Consider the following 19,236-nt stretch of genomic DNA (forward strand, 5'->3'; position numbering starts at 1 on the left):
TAGTACATTTTGAATTATTTATTAAAAAAAAACTGCCCGAGTGTAACAGACAACTAGACCGATTTATTTCCAAACATACCAAGTGGATGGCGTCTAAGATAAGAATTCTTGTTAGTGATTTTGAAAACTCCAAGACACCGAAGCAAATGGCCGAAACTTATCTTAGCAAAATGCAGGAGAAAGATTAAAAAGGAAACTGAAAATGCGAGTGAAGCCCGGAATAAGCTTTACAAAAGGGACCGACTATCACATGCAAGGAAAAATAGTTGGATCAATTGGATGAGTGATATTTTCCACAGAGCGATTGATTACTCGGACCCACTATTATCAACAATTAGTTTAAAAGAAAGAGAGAGAAAAAATAGGAAAAACCACTTCCGAAGGCAGTAATAAGTCTTTTGGAAATACAGTCTAATTTTAAACCTGATCCATGAGACAAAATATTGGATTCACATTCTGATTCTCATTCGAGTTCAGATTCGGAAATTTAAAATGTAGAACTAGAAAAAGAAAAGGGGGATTATTTTTAAAACAACAATATACACGACTTTAAAAAAAAAAAAATAAAATAATAAATCGTTGACTCCTGAGTCATACCAGTAGTTAATATGGGAGGCAAAAGAGGGCGTGGTCGCACAGACTCCAAATTTTGTGCGCAAACTATTTGTGATTTAACAACAAAATGTACAAAGTTCCAAGTCTGTATCTCAATTTTTAGACTTTATGCCAAAAAAATCGAATTCTGGACCACAGTGCAATGGTGAGCATACTTTCAAGACCCACTGTGTATTATTACTTTGGTAAAGTGCCGGTTGGGGAGTTTCAGAAGCTTGCAAAGCTCCGTTTCCCGTTATAAAGCTCTTGCTGAATATCCGTTATCCAGTGGACTGGCAGCTTTTTAAGGTAGTTCGTGCACTGGCTTCACTACCCACAGAACACAGAGCTTTGGGATCTGAAGGTCAGTTGGGACTGGGACCCACATGCCGAGCTTAGTTTGATAGTCAGCGCGCTTTAATGACGACAACTGCACGGCGCGCACACTCCATTAATAATATATTAATTCAAAAGGGCTATAAAATATTAAAAAATATTCAAATATAACTAACTTACGCGCAGTGCACGATTTTCTGACAACAATTCAGTTTCGCTTTTCATGAGACTCCATTGCATTTTCCTTTGTGTTTTTCACACACGTGGTGTTTTTCTGTTACTCGCACTTCGGTAGTGGTTATTTTTTTGGTTACATTGAAAAAATACACCGACTGCCAGCCGAATTCCCATTCGAACCTTAATTTGACCAATTGACGGAAAATTAATTGCGCCCAAAATTAATTAGCAAGCGGATATACAATTTTTTTACGTGAAAAGAGCGTGTTATTTGTCGAAAAGATTTTACAATTGATTGTGTTTAAGTAAATTAACCTGATATATCTATGTGTTTGTGCTACGATCCGAATTTCTGACATTGCGGTAAGTGGCGTGTTTTTGGCGGGAATAAAGTCGGTTCCTCTTTGTCTCGTATTTCTCTACCGATTTTTCTGGCGCCAAAATGAATGAAAACGGTTGGCAACATTTCAAACTTAACATTGCAACATTCTAACCACTGTTAATCGATGGCTCTGTAAGTTGTTGTTGCTATGTTGGAGTTCTGGAACTCCTCTCCCTCCGACTTTGTTTTGTTTTTCGCTCTCGACATATGCAATCGAATCTCTTATTCCGGGAGCGGTTCATTGACCCAGCAACAACAATATTCGCCAGATCTTCTCCTGCCAGCGGTTTGCGGAATTCATCCGCTCAACAGTTAGAAGTAAATGCCGTCGAACAGCGGGCAAAATCGATCGGCGAAATCGAGAGCCGCGTTCAGTTGCCTTCAAGCCGTACTTAGAAGAAGTGCTGGTCCCCCAGTAATCAGAGAGATTTCCCCAACTTGCACTTTTCCAATACTCTGACAAAGCCCCTCAGACCGTCGCAATCACTCAGCTATATACTGATATATAGATCTTTATTGCGCAGATCACAACTTAAATGCCTTTCGTCGAGAGATTTCAACAAATACGTAATTTTGTTATGAACGTCTGCCTCGTCGAGGCCATCCAATTCGTCCAGGACCTCTCGCACGCCATCTGTCTGGACCTCCAGGGCCTATTCAATCTCAAGTAGAGATCCCCGAGCGATCTCCCAGCGGTAAGTAACGCCATTGGTTTTCGGGCACAAGGAAGTGAAAGTGAAGGCACGGGTGAAATTACGGTTTTCGGGATCTCGAGAGAAAGGGGAAAGTACGAACCTCATGGCAGCAGCACTCCATTTTGAGAGGTTATGTGAAAGAACACATAGGAAAGTTTGGAATTTTCGACAGGTGGGGAACTAATAATAATATTAGTATCCATAATAATAATAATAATTAGTTAATTATTATTACAAATTTTCTCGCCATGCATTATTCTAACATATTTCTAAGAGAGAGTTTCAAATAAACACACACTGTTCTTTAGAGTTAGTGATATGATACAGTCTTGGGAAAAATTGATATTTAAATACTAGTTTCACCAAAAAATTAAATAAGATTTAAATTTTAAAGAAAAATGGTTTTCTTTGTAAAGTGCACCACTTATATTATTGACCCAAATTATTAACCCACAACCAAAATAAAAATAATTAATTTTTTATCTAGTGTTTCAATATCTATTGTAAATTAAGTAGACTCGCTTTCTTACCACACTCTTTTTATTACCAACATCAAATTTCTTGTTACATCATTTCGAACCTTTAATTTTTCATCACCAGCTCATTTCATCAATCACCCAGATACACTTTACTTCATTAAGTAGCAGCAATCATCTAACAAAGCTGACCAAACAACGGACCGACTTCCAGAATCCTTAACTGAGACGGACGTTTTGCTTGGTTTTTAAAACTAAACGACTATTCGGTACCCACACCTGTTGACCTCTGACGAATATCTCGATCCACTGACCAATCCACTGATCCAGTGATCATCATCATCATCCGAATACCACAATGTTGTCCTGTGCCTCTTTCAATAAACTGATGTATCCGTCGGCCGCAGATGTGGCCAAACCGCCAATGGTGGGCTTGGAGGTGGAGGCTGGTTCCATTGGATCCCTGTCCAGTCTCCAGGCCCTTCCATCGACCACCTCGGTGGGCAGTGGAGCCCCCAGCGAGACGCAGAGCGAGATCTCCTCCGTGGATAGCGATTGGAGTGACATACGCGCCATCGCCATGAAGTTGGGCGTTCAAAACCCAGACGATCTCCACACGGAACGTTTCAAGGTGGATCGACAAAAACTGGAGCAGTTAATAAAGGGTAAAGCCTTTATATATATATAATAACACATTCCTAAATATAAATTGACTTTTTTCTTATAGCGGAGAGCTCCATTGAGGGAATGAATGGAGCTGAGTATTTTTTCCATGACGTGAGTACATATTTTTAAGTTTTGGACACCTATCAGCAATATCCAAACAATATATATAGTGCGTCTCACATTTTTTTTGTCCCAGAATGCCATGCCTTATAAATATTGAACATATAATATGTTTTCTATTCAATAGTATAAGTTATTTAGTTTTTGAGCAAAATTTTTAAGTTAATTGATTCATGTCCCTGTTTGGCTATCTGACCTTGCATCTATAAATTTCAGTGTATAACGCAAATTGTTTTAAGATACTGTTAGGACCGCCTCTTTTGACTTGATATAAAAGAAATCGCCATATATCCAAAACATATTCTTTTACTAGATCATGAACACTACGGATACTTATGTGAGCTGGCCTTGCAGACTCAAAATTGGTGCCAAGAGCAAGAAGGGTACGATATTGAAACATTTTCAATGCTTAAGAGTATTTTTTAAATAAATGCCTTAAATTAAAGATCCCCATGTGCGAATTGTGGGAAAGGTGGATCAGGTTCAGCGGGCAAAGGAGCGCATCCTTAGCAGTCTTGACTCCAGGGTAAGTGAGCCAGATTAATCCAAATTGATCTGTTTTAATTGTTTCCTCGGTTTTCTCCGAACAGGGCACTCGAGTGATCATGAAAATGGACGTCAGCTACACGGATCACTCGTACATCATCGGACGAGGTGGCAACAACATCAAGCGCATAATGGACGACACCCATACCCATATCCACTTCCCCGACTCGAACCGCTCCAATCCCACGGAGAAGTCCAACCAGGTGTCGCTGTGCGGCAGCCTGGAGGGCGTGGAGCGAGCCCGGGCTCTCGTCCGGCTGTCCACACCGCTGCTCATCTCCTTCGAGATGCCCGTAATGGGGCCCAACAAGCCGCAGCCCGACCACGAGACCCCCTACATCAAGATGATCGAGACCAAGTTCAATGTTCAGGTGAGTTTCAGATGTCGGAGTCAACAAAGTGTAAGATTAAAAATTTATAATAAATTAATCATGGCAAGTTACCAAGTATTACTTGAATTTAACTATAATGGCTTGATAAGTTTAATTTAGGTTAGAACTTATAATATATAATATACATTTAAGAGTGGGAATAGAAAATTTAATATTACTTTTTTCCAGCCGTTGAAATGTGTGATTTTATATTGCTCCATAAGAATCTTATCAAATGATGTTATATTAGGCTACATTTTAAATGTTGTCATTATTATACATTTGTTAAGTAATTTAAAACGCATTTAAAGTAATAAAGGTCCTGAAATATTATATGTCGAGCTTGGCAACCTTATATTTCAACCAATGATTTTTGTAAACTGTTTTTTCATTGCTCCTAATTATTATAGAATATATTTTAAAGAACTATCCTCCTTCCAGGTCATATTCTCCACTCGTCCCAAACTGCACACCTCGCTGGTTTTGGTCAAGGGATCCGAGAAGGAATCGGCGCAGGTCCGAGATGCCACTCAGCTGCTGATCAACTTCGCCTGTGAGAGCATTGCGGTAGGTTCAGAAAGGATAACTCAAAATAATGCTCATCGGCGAATTCTTTTTCCTTTTTAGAGCCAAATCCTGGTGAATGTCCAGATGGAGATCTCGCCGCAGCACCACGAAATCGTCAAGGGCAAGAATAACGTGAATCTGCTGAGCATTATGGAGCGAACCCAGACCAAGATCATATTCCCCGATCTGAGCGACATGAACGTGAAGCCCCTGAAGAAGTCCCAGGTCACGATCAGCGGACGCATCGACGACGTCTACTTGGCGCGACAACAATTGCTTGGCAATTTGCCCGTAGCATTGATTTTTGACTTTCCGGACAACCACAACGATGCCTCCGAGATAATGAGCCTCAACACCAAGTACGGCGTCTACATCACGTTGCGCCAAAAACAGCGGCAGAGCACCCTGGCCATTGTGGTCAAGGGAGTGGAGAAGTTTATAGGTAAAATTTCTAAAAGCTTATTATAATTAATGAATAATTACTTAATAACTACTGAATTTAATTTCCGTATTAATCCGTTGTTGTCCCTCCTTAGACAAAATCTACGAGGCCCGCCAGGAGATACTGCGCCTGGCCACGCCGTTCGTGAAGCCCGAGATCCCCGACTACTACTTCATGCCAAAGGACAAAGACCTTAATCTGGCCTACCGCACCCAGTTAACTGCTCTGCTGGCTGGGTACGTGGACAGCCCGAAGACTCCATCGCTGCTGCCGCCCGCCTTGGCTGGCCAACTGACGCCCTATGCCAACAACAATCACCTGTTGTTGAACGCCAATGGCTTGGCCACGCCCACTGGGGTTTGCGCGCCCACCCAAAAATATATGCAGTTGCACAACAGCTTCCAGCAGACTCAGAATCGTTCCATGGTGGCTGGTGGGCAGAACAACAATGGCAACTATCTGCAGGTTCCTGGAGCGGTGGCGCCTCTCAAACCGCCGACTGTTTCGCCACGGAACAGCTGCAGTCAGAATACCAGTGGTTACCAGAGCTTCAGCAGCAGCACCACCTCCCTGGAGCAGTCGTATCCGCCGTACGCCCAATTGCCGGGCACCGTGTCGTCCACTTCATCCTCCACCGCGGGAAGCCAAAATCGGGCGCATTATTCGCCAGATTCCACGTACGGCAGTGAGGGTGGTGGCGTTGGCGGCGGAGGAGGTGGTGGGGCGCGTCTGGGACGCCGCCTTAGCGATGGAGTGCTGCTGGGGCTGGGTAATTCCAGCGGTGGAGGAGGTAACTCCGGTGGAGGAGCCCACCTCCTGCCCGGCAGTGCCGAGAGCTATCGGAGTTTGCACTATGACCTTGGAGGAAACAAGCACTCCGGCCACCGTGCCTTTGACTTCGACATGAAACGGGCCCTGGGCTACAAAGCCATGGAGCGCACCCCGGTGGCAGGGGAGCTGCGAACACCCACGACCGCTTGGATGGGAATGGGCTTGAGCAGCACCTCGCCCGCCCCTGCCCCGCTGGAGAACGGGGAAAATGGGGCTGCTGGCGGAGGAGCATCTAGTGGGTGGCGGCTGCCACCAGGACTGGGCTCCCCTTACGGACTGAGTGCCACCACCGGACTCCTGGACGCCACTCCAGTCAACCGACGGATGCAGCTCGCCAAGCACAAGGACATCCAGACTCTGCTCACCAGTTTGGGTCTGGAGCACTACATCAGTGAGTAGCTCCGCCGATCATGTCCATTTTTACCAACTGTGTACTAGAAGTCTTCGATAAATCTATCTTATGTGTCTGGCTTGAACTGGAGAGTGTTTTATTTAAGGCAAAAGTTTTTTCATAGTTATATAAATATCAACTTAGGTTGATACATATGTAATATTTTATATTTAATGTGCACAAGCTGGGAAAACTACAGTTTATATCTCTCCTTTCAGAAATATTCGTTCTAAACGAAATCGACCTGGAGGTGTTCACCACGCTGACCGAGGACAACCTGATGGAGCTGGGTATCGCGGCGTTTGGAGCTCGCAAGAAGCTGCTGACGGCCATTCACACGCTGCTGGCCAATGAGGCGGCCTGCAGCACAATGCCCAGCAGCAGCTCCTCGCAGAACTCCTCGTCGCCGCGATTCTCCGGAAGTGCGGCACCAGGCGCAGAGCGCCGTCCCTCCAACCAGTGGTGATCCGCCCCTGTCGTTCGACCCCTTGCCTTGAATTCTTTTTTTCTTTTTTTTGCATGCCCATTTATTTGGTAGTCGTAAGATCAGGAGAATCGGAACGGTAAAAGTATAGGAACAAGTCAGGAAGAAAATGGCAACTCCCTGGGCGAATAGCTTTCCCGCACAACACAGCCTTGACCTTGACTTATACTCGCATTTGTACTCAAATTCCAAGTAGCATAGCTGCGCTCGGGAAAGTGCACAGTTTTCCCAGTGTGCCAATAGGTCGTAGTTGCCTCTATTTTAAGCGATTAATTTATTTTGAAATTATTTATATAGGAAACCGTCTTAAGCAAAAAAAATATTGTGAATTATTTATGAAATCTAACTAAACGAAATCACTTGTTGTAAGAAATGAATTTTTGTAAACTAACTGAAAAAGAAAAAAAAACTTAAAAACAAAAGCACAGCATGTATTAAGTGATAAGCAAAGCAGTCACGCACAAACATTTGATATGAATAAATTGATGTCTATGAAAAATCAACCAAATGTACTTTTTTGGTACCCCAATTAATGTTTTTAAAGTTTCAATAGAACGCTGATTGTTAGATTATTATGATTTGCTTAATTTTGTAGAAACATATGTAATATATGTACATTAAGTCGTTGCCGCTTTGAACTCTTTTAGCCTGGTTAGAATAGAGGTTAATGACTTTATTGTCTCCAGTTGTCTGCATAATTTGTATTGCCTCGATTCGTGCCAAGAAGTCTTGCAAAGCAACAAAATCGAATGTGTGTCCTTACACGAACTAAACGGGCGGCAAGAGGGGCGTGGCTGAGCTAATGAACTGGAAATGTTTTGCTCCAGTTGCCGGTGGTTGCTACCGTGTTGCATCAGCATAATTGCAAATTTTTATGATTATGACACTTTGGGCGCAAAGTGCCTTTGCCAATGGCTACTAATTTCTGCAGCCATCTCAGTCCCAGTCTGGTGGTCATCTACATGGGGCTCTGCTCCACTTAAGTACTTCGAGTGGGCTTTTGCGGGACATTTTGGCAAGCGGTTTGATTTACAATTATGCTGGATTTGAATTTGGACCCCAAGTGGAGTCACTGACCAGCCCGAGAGTCGCCAGTCAATGCTGGTCCCATTTTAAGTAAAGGAAGAGGTGTGTAATGGGAGTACATAGTTAAGTGGCCATAAGTATAATTTAAGTATGTGTTTCCTTGGCATTTCAAAAACAGTAAAGGGTAAAATATATTTTATTTATTTCTTTTAAAAGAAGTTGAAAATTATCTTACCAACGTTAACTTAACTTTTCTTAAACTTTTTTCGAACAATCACTCAATAAGAAGTATTATTTTCTCAAATATATGTTTATTTAGGCAAACTAACCTCCCGAAATCCTATAACATATTTTAAAGAATTTAAGGCATATAAAATTTTATCATATTTTTACATTTGGTTTTTATATTTTGTTCACAGTGTGTTGCTGTTAAAAGGGGAAGTAGTGGTGAGTACAATCAAGCAGTTAAAGCTAAGCAGTTCAGGCAAGGTCAAAGCAGTGCAAAGGGGAAATCAAGCAGTGGTAGGGGAACCAAGCAGTGGTAGCAACATAAGCATTTATGGATAAGAAACCCACCACATGGGTGCTCTCTCTCTCTCTCCTCGCTTTTCCATTCGTGATTTTCCGATGAAGGACGTCGGATTTTCCGAACCATCTTCGTTGGCCATTCGCCAATTGGGAAATCTGTGCACAGGACTCGCAGTGTCGCGAATCCTTCGACTCCTGCTGCAGTTTACATTGCGTTGTCCTTGCGTGAGGACGTGCGTAGATCATCATTTCAATTTTCGCAGTATTACGAGCATCGGAAATAACAGAAAAAATTGTTAAAAAAAATTGTTGAACTGCACTGAAACCGCAGGACTGAACCCTGTTTTTGCTGTGGCGTGCGTGTGTGCGAGATGCAGTTTTTGTGTTTCTGACATAGCATTTACCAAAAACAGAAGGCGGAAAATAGGGGGAAAGGATCCGACGAAGGATCTGCGATAGTCCCAAGCTGTGTGTGTGCGGGTAAGGCTGTTGCTTCTTCGCCACCAGGGCATGTGTGTGTGAGTGCGAGTGTGTTTGTGCAGTCACGTGTTCTAAGGTGATTTTAACGAGTTCCGTGATACGCGAAATGAGATAAGGAACGAGGAAGGAGCAGAATCGGGCGAAGCGAACGGCTTAGGCGGGCACAAAAAGGAGCAACAAGAAGCCACGCAGCCAAAGCCAACAACCAAATCCCCATTCGCCAGGACACACAGGATACTTGCTCGGTGCGCCTTAAAGGATTCTCTGATAAATCAACCGAAAATTGCATAAAATAAAATTGTTTGCCAAATTGTGCGCAGCGAGAGAACCAAAAGGCAAAAAACAAAACCCCATACTCACATGTGAAATATGACTAGCCAGTTGCATTGAAAGTACAAGAAAATAATAAGAGAGAAAACTAACGCAAATAACCTGAAGGTAGGAATACATTATAATCTTTTTGACATAAGCTGATGCTTTGGGATATGATGTCAGGAAGGGTATTGGGATATTATTACCAATATTTAGACTAAATTTTAAACGGTATTTTAAGGCAAACAAGTTTTTTTTTACATTTGAAATTGAAAAACTAATATTTTAATGCTGCTTCACAACAGAATTGTAGGAAAAAAGTTAATAAAGTTTGTAATTGAGAATATTATCTTCAGGGGCATGCAAACAACGTTTGAGTAACAGCTCATAAGCCAGTTCAGCGAAAGCATCAACCTTCCACGAACTTTGAAACATCCTCTGCGCTTCTGTAATTTCATATATCGCAATCTGCGACGTTTAATTTTGATGCACCATGTCCCTGCTCCTGGCAAGGCAATTTGAGGATTCCGGGGTATCCTTTCACATCCCAGCCAGCGGAAGATAAGCCGGAAGATGTACAGAAGGGCGTGCCCGTCTCATCCAACAGGCAAACAAAACTTGTCAATTGCCAGGGAGCGTGTCTCAGGGACCTCGGGCTCATCCTTTTTTGGTAAACATTTCCCATAGTTGCCGGCGAACTAGGCAACAATGTCTTGGGCTCAGCCCTAGCTGCTTCGATTTGCCCATTTTTTGTTGATGGAAAATGTCAACTGCCTGGCAGAGTTTTCATCCTCACTTTCGGGCAACCCACTGACTAGGCAAAAATTGTATTTAGTGGGACAATCAATATCGGATGAGGGAGGGGCAGTCAGTTGGGCGGCAGTCAAACATTTATTTGATTGACTGATTGATATGTGAAATGATTTATTGCTGCCGGAGGAGGAGGAGGAGGGCGAAAAGGCGAAGGACGAAGAAAAGTGCTGGCAAGTGTCCACAAGCAGCTGAGTCGAAAAAGTTCCAAAACAAAACGAGAAAACCTTTAACCAGTCGAGCAGGAACATTTATTTCCCAGTCTATCTCTGCAGTTTTCCATATCCTGCTCTGTTTTTGCTGTTGAGTTTCCACAGCTCTGTAAAAATGGCTCGGACCAAACTTTTTCGCACGCTTTATGGGAGAATAAGGTAAATAATGAAAGCTATTTAGCACAGCCAAGGGGCACATTAAGTCGTCGCCAGCCTTTTCGGATTATCCTGCGACCGGCTTAAAAATAACAATAGGACCAAGCAAACAGAAGCACACTGTAAAAAAACAAACTTTTTAGAGTTAAAAATATATAAATCTGTCAAAAGAAGTTATTACACATTTTGACTAACGCTCCTAAAAGAAAAGTGCTTCTTTAATGAGAAGGAATATAAAATTCGTATGAACTTTATGTCATACTTTTCCAGAAATCTACGAAACTTTTATCATAAGTCATTACTAAAGGGAAATATAAACATTTTCGAGTTATTTTACTAGCTTATTTTCGTGTAGTTTGTCACCCATTACCAAAGTTTCAGTATAATGAGCTTCCTTTTGGATTCGTATTATTTTACATGCATAAGCTCAAAAATGTGGCCAGAGATTATAAATTCTAACCAAAATCAAATCCTTTTCAATAGCACAATGTGTTCACCAAACTTTCTGGCGCTTGGTTTGAATTTTGAAAATCGTCATAGTTTTCATTCAAATAAAACTGACAGCATAATATTGGCATTGATAAATGGTGCGGAATCCTTGTGACAGCTCTTCGTATTATATTTTAACCGTGTAATATCCGTCGAGAGAGGTAAACTGTGGCCGGCGTTTAATGAGCTGTGTCCTGATCTGAGCCTCGGATGACCGGCGGCTCCTTTCGCCAGTTCTCTGTTGAGCTGGAGAAATTTCAGCCATTTTTTACTGCCACCTGCAACGGTGTCGCATTCTTCTCTCGACCAGGTATTTCTCTTATAGCCTGGCTCTTTTATTTTCGTTGTTTTTTTTAACAATTTGGTGCTGCTGCAAGTGCTGTGGCTTATGAAAAAGAACGCTGAGCGGAGGCACTCCGAAATACAGGCGAAAATCCGAAAGAGGAACTTAACTAGGCGTGGGTGTTAATTAGTTTTTCGGCAAGTGCCCCGAAATTCTGTTTTCTTATTAGTTTTCACTTATTTGTTTAAGCTGATTATGTGCGTGTATACTCAACCAATGAGTTGTGCTAATCCTAAAGGAATTTGCTCGCAAATTTATGGCTTCGTTATCCCACTTGAGCTTTGATCTACAAAAGCTGGTTAAATGGCCAAGGATTTATTCAATTAGTATTGGCATAACTGAATTAGTCTTGGTTTCTGCCTGGCATTTAATATTTATTGGATAATTAAATGTTTATCCAATCATGCCCCGATTTTATTTATTAACTTTCTGTTAAGAAATATATTGGAATTTAAAATGGAACAATAAATTCAACTCCTTACCTTATCATTTGTAAATATGAATTTTGATTAAAGGTTATATCATAACTTATACAGTTTTGAACAAAATGATTTTCTTTATTAAAGTAGAACATGATATATTATATATATAAATTTTATAATTTGCGAGAGACAAGAAAAACCAAAGAACTATTCCTTTATGTGCCAATTTCTTGGAATCAAACTTTAAAGAGACTGGAGATTTCCGTCAAATTTTAAAAGCAGGCTGACTTCTCGCGAAAAACTTTTGCACCATTCCCAATTTTAATTCTTATCTCTTGTGATATATGGATGGATAGAACTTTACAAATTTTTTACTGTCGGAATGAACAAATTTTTTTCCGCCGCATCACAAATCTTGCACCGACTCAAACTTCGCCCCAACAAATACGAAAACATGGGGGTACACAAGACCTTGGGGCTATTGAAAAATATCTCATATGCAAATCCATTGTTGTTATTGGCATAGCCACTAGTTCTCCAATTTCAAGGATCTCGAGTGGCTCCCTCGACTGCGGCAGTGTGTGTGTAATCCAGGGCCCCTTTTTCTACTTTTTGGCGCTAAAGGCGCATCTCAAGTGCAACATTTGCCAGGGGTAGGAGAAGTATCTGTACCTAGCATATTTGTTGTTCCTTTGCGGCTGCGAAAATGTTGTGGCATGTGGAAATTTATTTCATAATCTCTGCAACAAAAATCCAAAACTGCACAAAAAAAAAAAAGAAATGGGGAAAAACTTTTGCATATGAGCGGGCGCATCGGGATAGGGAAACTACGAGTAGCTAAGCATGTAATTTATATCCTTGAATGGTCCCTCTCTTTCGTCCTACAAACTCACTTCAGTTTTCGGGCTTCTCCTGGGTTTTTGGTATCTGCATCATGCAGTTATTGCCGATGCCCAGGAGCGTGGGCAGGAAAATTATGAAGGAGAATATCGGGGGCCACTACCACGGCGTTTATGTTTTTATATAACTTATGGAGCATGAACTTATATGTGCTTCTTTTAATCAGCATATTCTTATAAAAAATACATTTATATAATTCATTTAATTTCAAAATAGGATATAAATTCTATAGCAAAATATCGTGTACTCGCAATTATTTAGCAACTGCGCCTCTGCCCATATTGCAAAATATTCCTCTTTCTGTGGCGGAAGTTTTGCGAGTTTTCTGGTATTGGACTGAGCGGTCATAAATTTGTTTCTGCTCCTGTTGTGGTGTCTGGCTTTTCTGTTCCTGCATTGCTTCACTTCGGTGCAATTTTATTTGACCACATAAATTGTTTACCAATTTTCACAAGTTCTGTGCAACTCCATCGCCATCTGTGTGTGTGGGCCTTGCCTTATGCCTTTGAAGGCTTAAAGCGGTTTAATCGGTCCCTTCCTCTCAGCAAACCCATTTTGATTTAGCTTGCATTGCCCAGCAATCTATCTTGGTGGTTTTAAAAATGTATTTACTTGCCATTGTAATCGTTGTTCCTAGTTGTTTGGTAATCGAGCAATCTGTGAAAGGCAACAGACTCAACAGCAGCAGATGTCATGGCAATTGTTAGGGATGACTGGACATATTTATTGCAATGATTGTTTTGCAAATTGCTCTAAATGAAGGAAGCAGGATTATTGTGATTGCATGACTCTTTCAGAATTTATATACTTCACTTTTGAAATGAAAAATCAAAATCTTCTGCTCGATATTGCATTGTATGAAATGAAGTAATTGACTTTTTATCTTACCAACTTTTGGCGATTGTAACCAAATTTTTGATAAATATGTAAGTAAACAAATTATGCTACAAAAGGGATATTAAAATATTAAATATATTTTTTATTTCCGCACTCATTTACATTTTGCATTTTTCCAAGTCCGGAAAATCGTTAAGCTCATTCAGACTCCCGATTAAATTCGTTTCCAATGGAATGCGAAAATGGGGACTAAGAATCTGTTTCCTTCACTTCGTTAGTTAACTTTCCTCCAGATGCAATTAACGAGCGGCACAGGGGTTTAAGGGCAGCTGATTTTTATTATATCCTTCTTTTCGGTTTTCTTGTCTGCTGAAATAGAGAAAAGGAAAAGGGGCCAGAACGTCTGGAAGTGCAGTTTGCGGCTTATCGCATTGGTAGCAGACTTGGCCCCTTTTGTTTGTCGCACTCCGTCGTTTCAGTTTGTCAATGCATAAATTAAAAAGTTGAAAGTTTTTACCCAATTCTCCGCCTTTCTGGGTTAGTTTTGTGCTGACCTTAATGAAGCCAAAGCAATTAAGACAGGGTCCTGCAAAGTTAATGGAGTGTACACAGAATGGCCATTTGGTGGAGTCTTTGGGCCATGTGAGCAGCACAGGATACTCGCATACGAGATCTCCTTGGCCTGACTTTTTTGGCCCGATACTGTAATACAATTTGCTGCCATAAAAGATTACAACTTGTTAAAGTTCCTCCATCGAATCCCTCGGCCAGGGGATTATTATAATCCGATTTTCAACTTGAAATGCGCTCCGAAAAAAGAGCCAAGAATTTATGGAAAAATGCTATGCTCACAGTCTCGAAGGCAGCAGCATTTGATGTGCAGTTAGACAACAATGTGTTTTTCGGACACATCCCCATCCCCATCACCGTTAATGGCAAACTTTTCACTCAGACTTTTTGGCTATGTATGTATATGTGTGGGACGAGGAAAATCGCTGCAGTTTTCTTTATAGTTATTACTTTATACAGTTTCCCCCGGTTCCTTTCCTTCTGATTACGAAATTGCTTTCAATACTTTCGGCCAAAGTAGTGACTATAAGAAACTCACTTTGCAACACCTGCCCCACGGAAAGCAGTCGGCCCAGTTGGTTGCATTGGCCAACGAGAGTTACGTGTTGCAGGCAAAGTTTAACGCATTAAGAACCGATGTTGTTGTCTGGCCACATTTCGGCATTTTGCGGTTGGGTCTTAAGGCATCAAATGGCTTAAAATTTCACTACCCATTAGTTTTCAATTTTTAAAGAAAAAGTACGTCTTTTTTCGTACCTTTTTTCTGGTAAGAAAACTACATTTTTGTTTATTAAGACCTAGCAATCAATACTTTTAAAATTATCCTTACCCTACGAAATTCAAATCACACCGTCCTCATTTCAGATACCATACGATATAAACTAGCAACATGCGGTTTCCACAGAATGCCTATCAAACGGCATTGACCACAATACTTCTGGCAATCACATTAGGTAAGTAGATTTCACATTATTTGTAATAGACAAATAGGCAAATTTACCTACAAATGTTTACATATAAAATGAAAATCTGTTAACAGCAATTTCCTCGTTTATGTCAAGCTGAGATTTGAAGCGCAGCGGTGTATTCACAGTATTATAGCTTTTTTAAATAATTTCAATCAATATAATAAGTTAAAATTAATTTCATATAACACAGAACAATGCTCTTCTTATGGAAAAACTTGTGTTAAAAAAATTTGAAATTATTAAATTTAATTGATGGGAAACATTGAAATGCAATTATGATGGAGAAAGACAAAAAAAATTAAACATGTATGGGCATTAACTTGGTTTTTAATTTCACCCCGTGAATCATGATTTACAGCCCGAATGATAATTAGTTCTGATTAAATTTGATGTCATAGAAATGAGGCTGATTCGAACTTATGACACTACGCTAATATAGAACGGTTTAAATTTATTTCATGAAAATCGATATGAATATTTCATTGAAACTCGTTTAATAGCCCTAATTGTAGTTAAGTCGAGAATGAATACGAGATTAGTGGATATAAAAAGTAAGCCTCTTTGACGGAGGTTGTGAAACTGAATCTATACTACAGTTCATTCAACTAACAAACGGAAACTTAATTTACGGCGATTTAATTTCCAAAATCCGTTTCAGACCTGTGCGCATTTAAATTACACATGCATACGAAATAACCGGAATATTTATCAATATTTAACTGTGCAAAAAAATGAAGCATAAATTATGCTAATAATTTGCACAAACACACTATGAGCTCATGCGCCACCACATAACTCTAAAATTTGATTTAGAGCGCGGCCACATTCAAAACTCAATACTTTAAGCCAATAACTCATGCTGTCATCGTCTTCTGCTCTTCGAGCAAACATACCTACTATATGGGATTATATCTGGCCGCGCTTTACACACACTTCAAATTTTTATTGCCTCGTCTTTGCGGCTTTCGCCGCCGTTGGAGGTCTCATTTTATTTACCATCGCACATAAATTTCAGGAACCGCACGCACAGTCGAACGAACGTACACATAAATATTTCAGCATCTGCTGGGAGAAGAAGGCATCCAAACTGATTTATTCAATAAATCACACAAGTTGCTGCCACCACTGCCATTCACCTGGCCTTAACCCTTGGACGTGCTCCGCAGATTCGAGTCCTATCTGCATCTTCGGCCCAGTCAATCGCTTCCAGGAGCAGACTGCCAGGACACATGTCAATGAAGCGGCGAATGTATCACACAAACGCATTTGCCTTTGGCCCAAGTCGTAGGCATTTCTCTATGGGCCAAAACCGGGGTCTGACAGTTGATTTTTCTTCAATATATATAACTATATCCATCGCCCACTCCACATCAACAGAAACTTAAATGACGGCGAATACATCAAACGACATTTAAGCCCTTCGCGTGACTGAAATTTTCGACTCTTTGTCACTCGGAGCGATCTGGATTTGGGCCTGTTATCCTTTTCCACAGCTCCATCCATTCCCGTTACCCAGCTCCTCGCTGCCACACGACATCTGTAGGTGTATGCGAGGACTCTTGATAAATGCCTCCAACGTGCCTGGCATTTGTTTCGTGTAGCATACCTTTTTGGGCATTATTTAGTAGTATGTCCCACTACTTGTGTGTAGGCTGTGGATGCTGTGACAAGTGACTGTCTGGCTTAGCTTTCCCTATTTTCCCTGCAGGCTGTAGACAAAATAACGCCAGCTTTAAGCTGTGTAAAAATGGGATTACAAAAGTTAGACTAAGAATGATAAAGGTAAAAATAGTCAGCAAAGAAACATAAATGTACACGTTACCCAAATATTATTATATTTGTTGCCAAAAATAGAACCTGCATATGACATACTTTATGCAAAACAAAAAAAATCTTATTCATAGTTATTTAGAATCTTTTTAAGGCATTACTTCGGAAACTTCAACTTATCTCTCTTTTATTTCGATATAAATGTTGAAGTATGAGTTTAATACTATATATATGAGAATTTAATCTGTGTTTTGCAAATGAGTTTATAAAGCTCTCTACTTTATTCGTAATCACAAAGGTTGATGACCATTTATTGTCCTTAGCTTGGACTCGCCGAAAGCCTTCTTCGTATTTTCAAACATAAGCCCCATTGAACCGTGATTCAGTGCACACAAGCCGTGCATCGATAGACCAGACCGCCCACGTGTTTCGCTTGAGCCTTCGGTGGGCGGTGGGGGGTAGGACATTAGCCATGCAAAAAGGACGAAGGACAAAACTCTGCCCACACCTGCGTCGTCTGCGTCTGGCCATACGTTCAGTGTCGCACAAAAACGTTTATTAACCTGCCATTATCGAGCCGGGCCCAAGTGCACTCGCTGTAGACGACGACGACATTGTACCACACATCGGGGACCTTCAGAACCACCCACAGAACAGAGCTCCCAGAGCACCCACAATTCACGGGCCCTGATAAAAATCTCCAACACGCACAACAATCGGGGAAACAGCAAAATGTTTTTGTACAAGCGTTTTAGAGGTTTCAGGTGGGGGATTCAGTTCCCCTTCGTGGCTGAGTACCGGGCTTAGTAGTACACAAGTGGCTAATTAGTCTGGGGCTACGTAAATCGGCCGTGCACTTGATTTACTTTTAATAACCACATGCCGAGAGTGCTTGCAAATTTGTGACAATATTATTTCCATTTCTGTTTGTTTCAAAACTCGCGTTAATGTCTTAATGTTTGGGGAAATTGTCATTTATTTGTGGCTTTCTCAGAACTTGCCGTTGGTTGGTGGGTGAAATTAGTGACTATTGGGCGCAATAGGTTGTAATTTGTATTAGCCGCAAATGTGATTTAAATTGCAAGGGTTCGGAAGGTCAGCTAAATGGAAAGGTGTGGCTTTCCCAGACTTTATTGATTTTCTTCTATTGGGGTTACTAGAGTCATACTACTTTGCCCATTAGTCAAGGGAGAACAATAAATTGTGATTGATCAGCTTGGGGAAAATGTATATTAACGATTAATATTAATTGAATACCCCATATCCTGCAGCATTTGGATTTATTTAATATCTCGTGTCCTCTCAATTTAATCCTGCTGATGCCATTAAAATACCTTAATTTCAATTCAAGAAATCAATTAATCGCTTCTCTACAACAACAGCACACAGAACACAAACGCTTCAAGTGGCAGCTTCGCACTGTCTTTAATTAAAGCTCAATCGAGGCAACCTCTTTGGTTGGAAAATCAATTCCTGTATATATTATCGAACCAATTACAGTGCATTTCGTGGCGTAGAATTCCTGATCCGATGTCATCTCGCCAACCACTTTTCCACTCGAGACGGGCCACCGCTCGGTTTTCCCCCCTTAAAGGATGCTTGACTCGGCTTCTCCTTTCGCTTGGCATACTTAAAACTAACAGGCAAATCAATGGACGAGGGGAACGGCAAAAAATATGAATAAGCTCAGCTCTGCCAGAGTGTTAGGAATTTCGATTTTGAGTCCTCGTTTACAAAAAAATCACAGTCAAAACGAAACGAAAAACGAGAGTATACGAAACCAACAAACACACGGAAACCAAACGGAAATCATCAAACTTAAGATTTAACGATTATTAATAATAGATCGTTTACATTAAATCTGATATCTTATATTAGTTCTAATGGCTCATTTACAAGAACAAGTTATGTAGAAAAATACATCCTTTTTATGCAAAAATGTTGCATTCAAATTGAGATTGAGTTTTTTCCCCCAGTGCACCTATGGAAGCCCCCAAACAACTATTATTGATGCAGGAACCTGTGTGGGGCGTTGGTAGGAAGGTGGTTGGATCGTTACATAAAATGCATGAAAATCTCGATTCGGCTAAGAGCAAAAAAGCGGTCCAAAACCGTGGAGAAGGGGCGGGGATGAGGAAACAAATTGAAGCTTTAGCCACGACTGACAAACTGCAGCTGTAACGGCCAAATGTTTTTGGCCATTTTATTTTTCATTTTCGCTTCGTTTTCGTTGTCAAGCGGATGGGATGAAGCTTAACAATTTTTATGGCGACGTCCCATCGAAAGAGGGGCTGCAAAATATGGCTGCAGCCATGGGTTAAGCGGCTTAATTGCT

General features: G+C 40.9%; 3 protein-coding genes across 5 annotated transcripts in view; all 3 read left to right on the plus strand.

Annotated features, from left to right (window-relative positions):
- Positions 1 to 2,025: 2,025 nt before the first annotated feature.
- Positions 2,026 to 2,813, plus strand: LOC27206955. Its single transcript, XM_016182726.3, has 2 exons — positions 2,026 to 2,184; positions 2,785 to 2,813. The coding sequence occupies exon 1, from the start codon at positions 2,026 to 2,028 to the stop codon at positions 2,158 to 2,160; it is 135 nt and encodes a 44-aa protein (XP_016025127.1). The 3' UTR covers positions 2,161 to 2,184; positions 2,785 to 2,813.
- A 205-nt stretch (positions 2,814 to 3,018) lies between these two features.
- Positions 3,019 to 7,581, plus strand: LOC6732482 (protein bicaudal C). Its single transcript, XM_016180198.3, has 9 exons — positions 3,019 to 3,325; positions 3,388 to 3,437; positions 3,760 to 3,829; positions 3,893 to 3,972; positions 4,037 to 4,363; positions 4,805 to 4,930; positions 4,991 to 5,372; positions 5,467 to 6,594; positions 6,813 to 7,581. Exons 1-9 carry the CDS (start codon positions 3,019 to 3,021, stop codon positions 7,058 to 7,060), a joined length of 2,718 nt encoding a protein of 905 aa, XP_016025126.1. The 3' UTR covers positions 7,061 to 7,581.
- Positions 7,582 to 8,773: 1,192 nt separating this feature from the next.
- The window catches only part of LOC6732483, a 32,086-nt gene continuing 21,623 nt past the window's right edge, over positions 8,774 to 19,236 (plus strand). The window contains exons 1-2 of one of the 3 annotated variants that reach the window (XM_039294478.2): positions 8,774 to 9,112; positions 15,028 to 15,116. In XM_039294478.2, coding sequence (XP_039150412.1) covers positions 15,053 to 15,116 — 64 coding nt within the window. In that variant the 5' untranslated portion in view covers positions 8,774 to 9,112; positions 15,028 to 15,052. Of the gene's footprint in view, positions 9,551 to 15,027; positions 15,117 to 19,236 lie in introns of all 3 variants that reach the window. The other 2 variants (XM_016180200.3, XM_016180199.3) reach the window with 2 other exon arrangements.

The sequence above is a fragment of the Drosophila simulans genome, chromosome 2L, assembly GCF_016746395.2.
Source record: "Drosophila simulans strain w501 chromosome 2L, Prin_Dsim_3.1, whole genome shotgun sequence".
In the NCBI taxonomy this organism is placed as follows: domain Eukaryota; kingdom Metazoa; phylum Arthropoda; class Insecta; order Diptera; family Drosophilidae; genus Drosophila; species Drosophila simulans.

Bases quoted from the DNA above. Each gene is read 5' to 3' on its own strand.
- LOC27206955 (XM_016182726.3), top strand. From the start codon at position 2,026: ATGCCTTTCGTCGAGAGATTTCAACAAATACGTAATTTTGTTATGAAC.
- LOC6732482 (XM_016180198.3), top strand. From the start codon at position 3,019: ATGTTGTCCTGTGCCTCTTTCAATAAACTGATGTATCCGTCGGCCGCA. The intron at 3,326-3,387 runs GTAAAGCCTTTA...TTTTTCTTATAG, and splicing joins ACTGGAGCAGTTAATAAAGG to CGGAGAGCTCCATTGAGGGA. The intron at 3,438-3,759 runs GTGAGTACATAT...TTCTTTTACTAG, and splicing joins CTGAGTATTTTTTCCATGAC to ATCATGAACACTACGGATAC.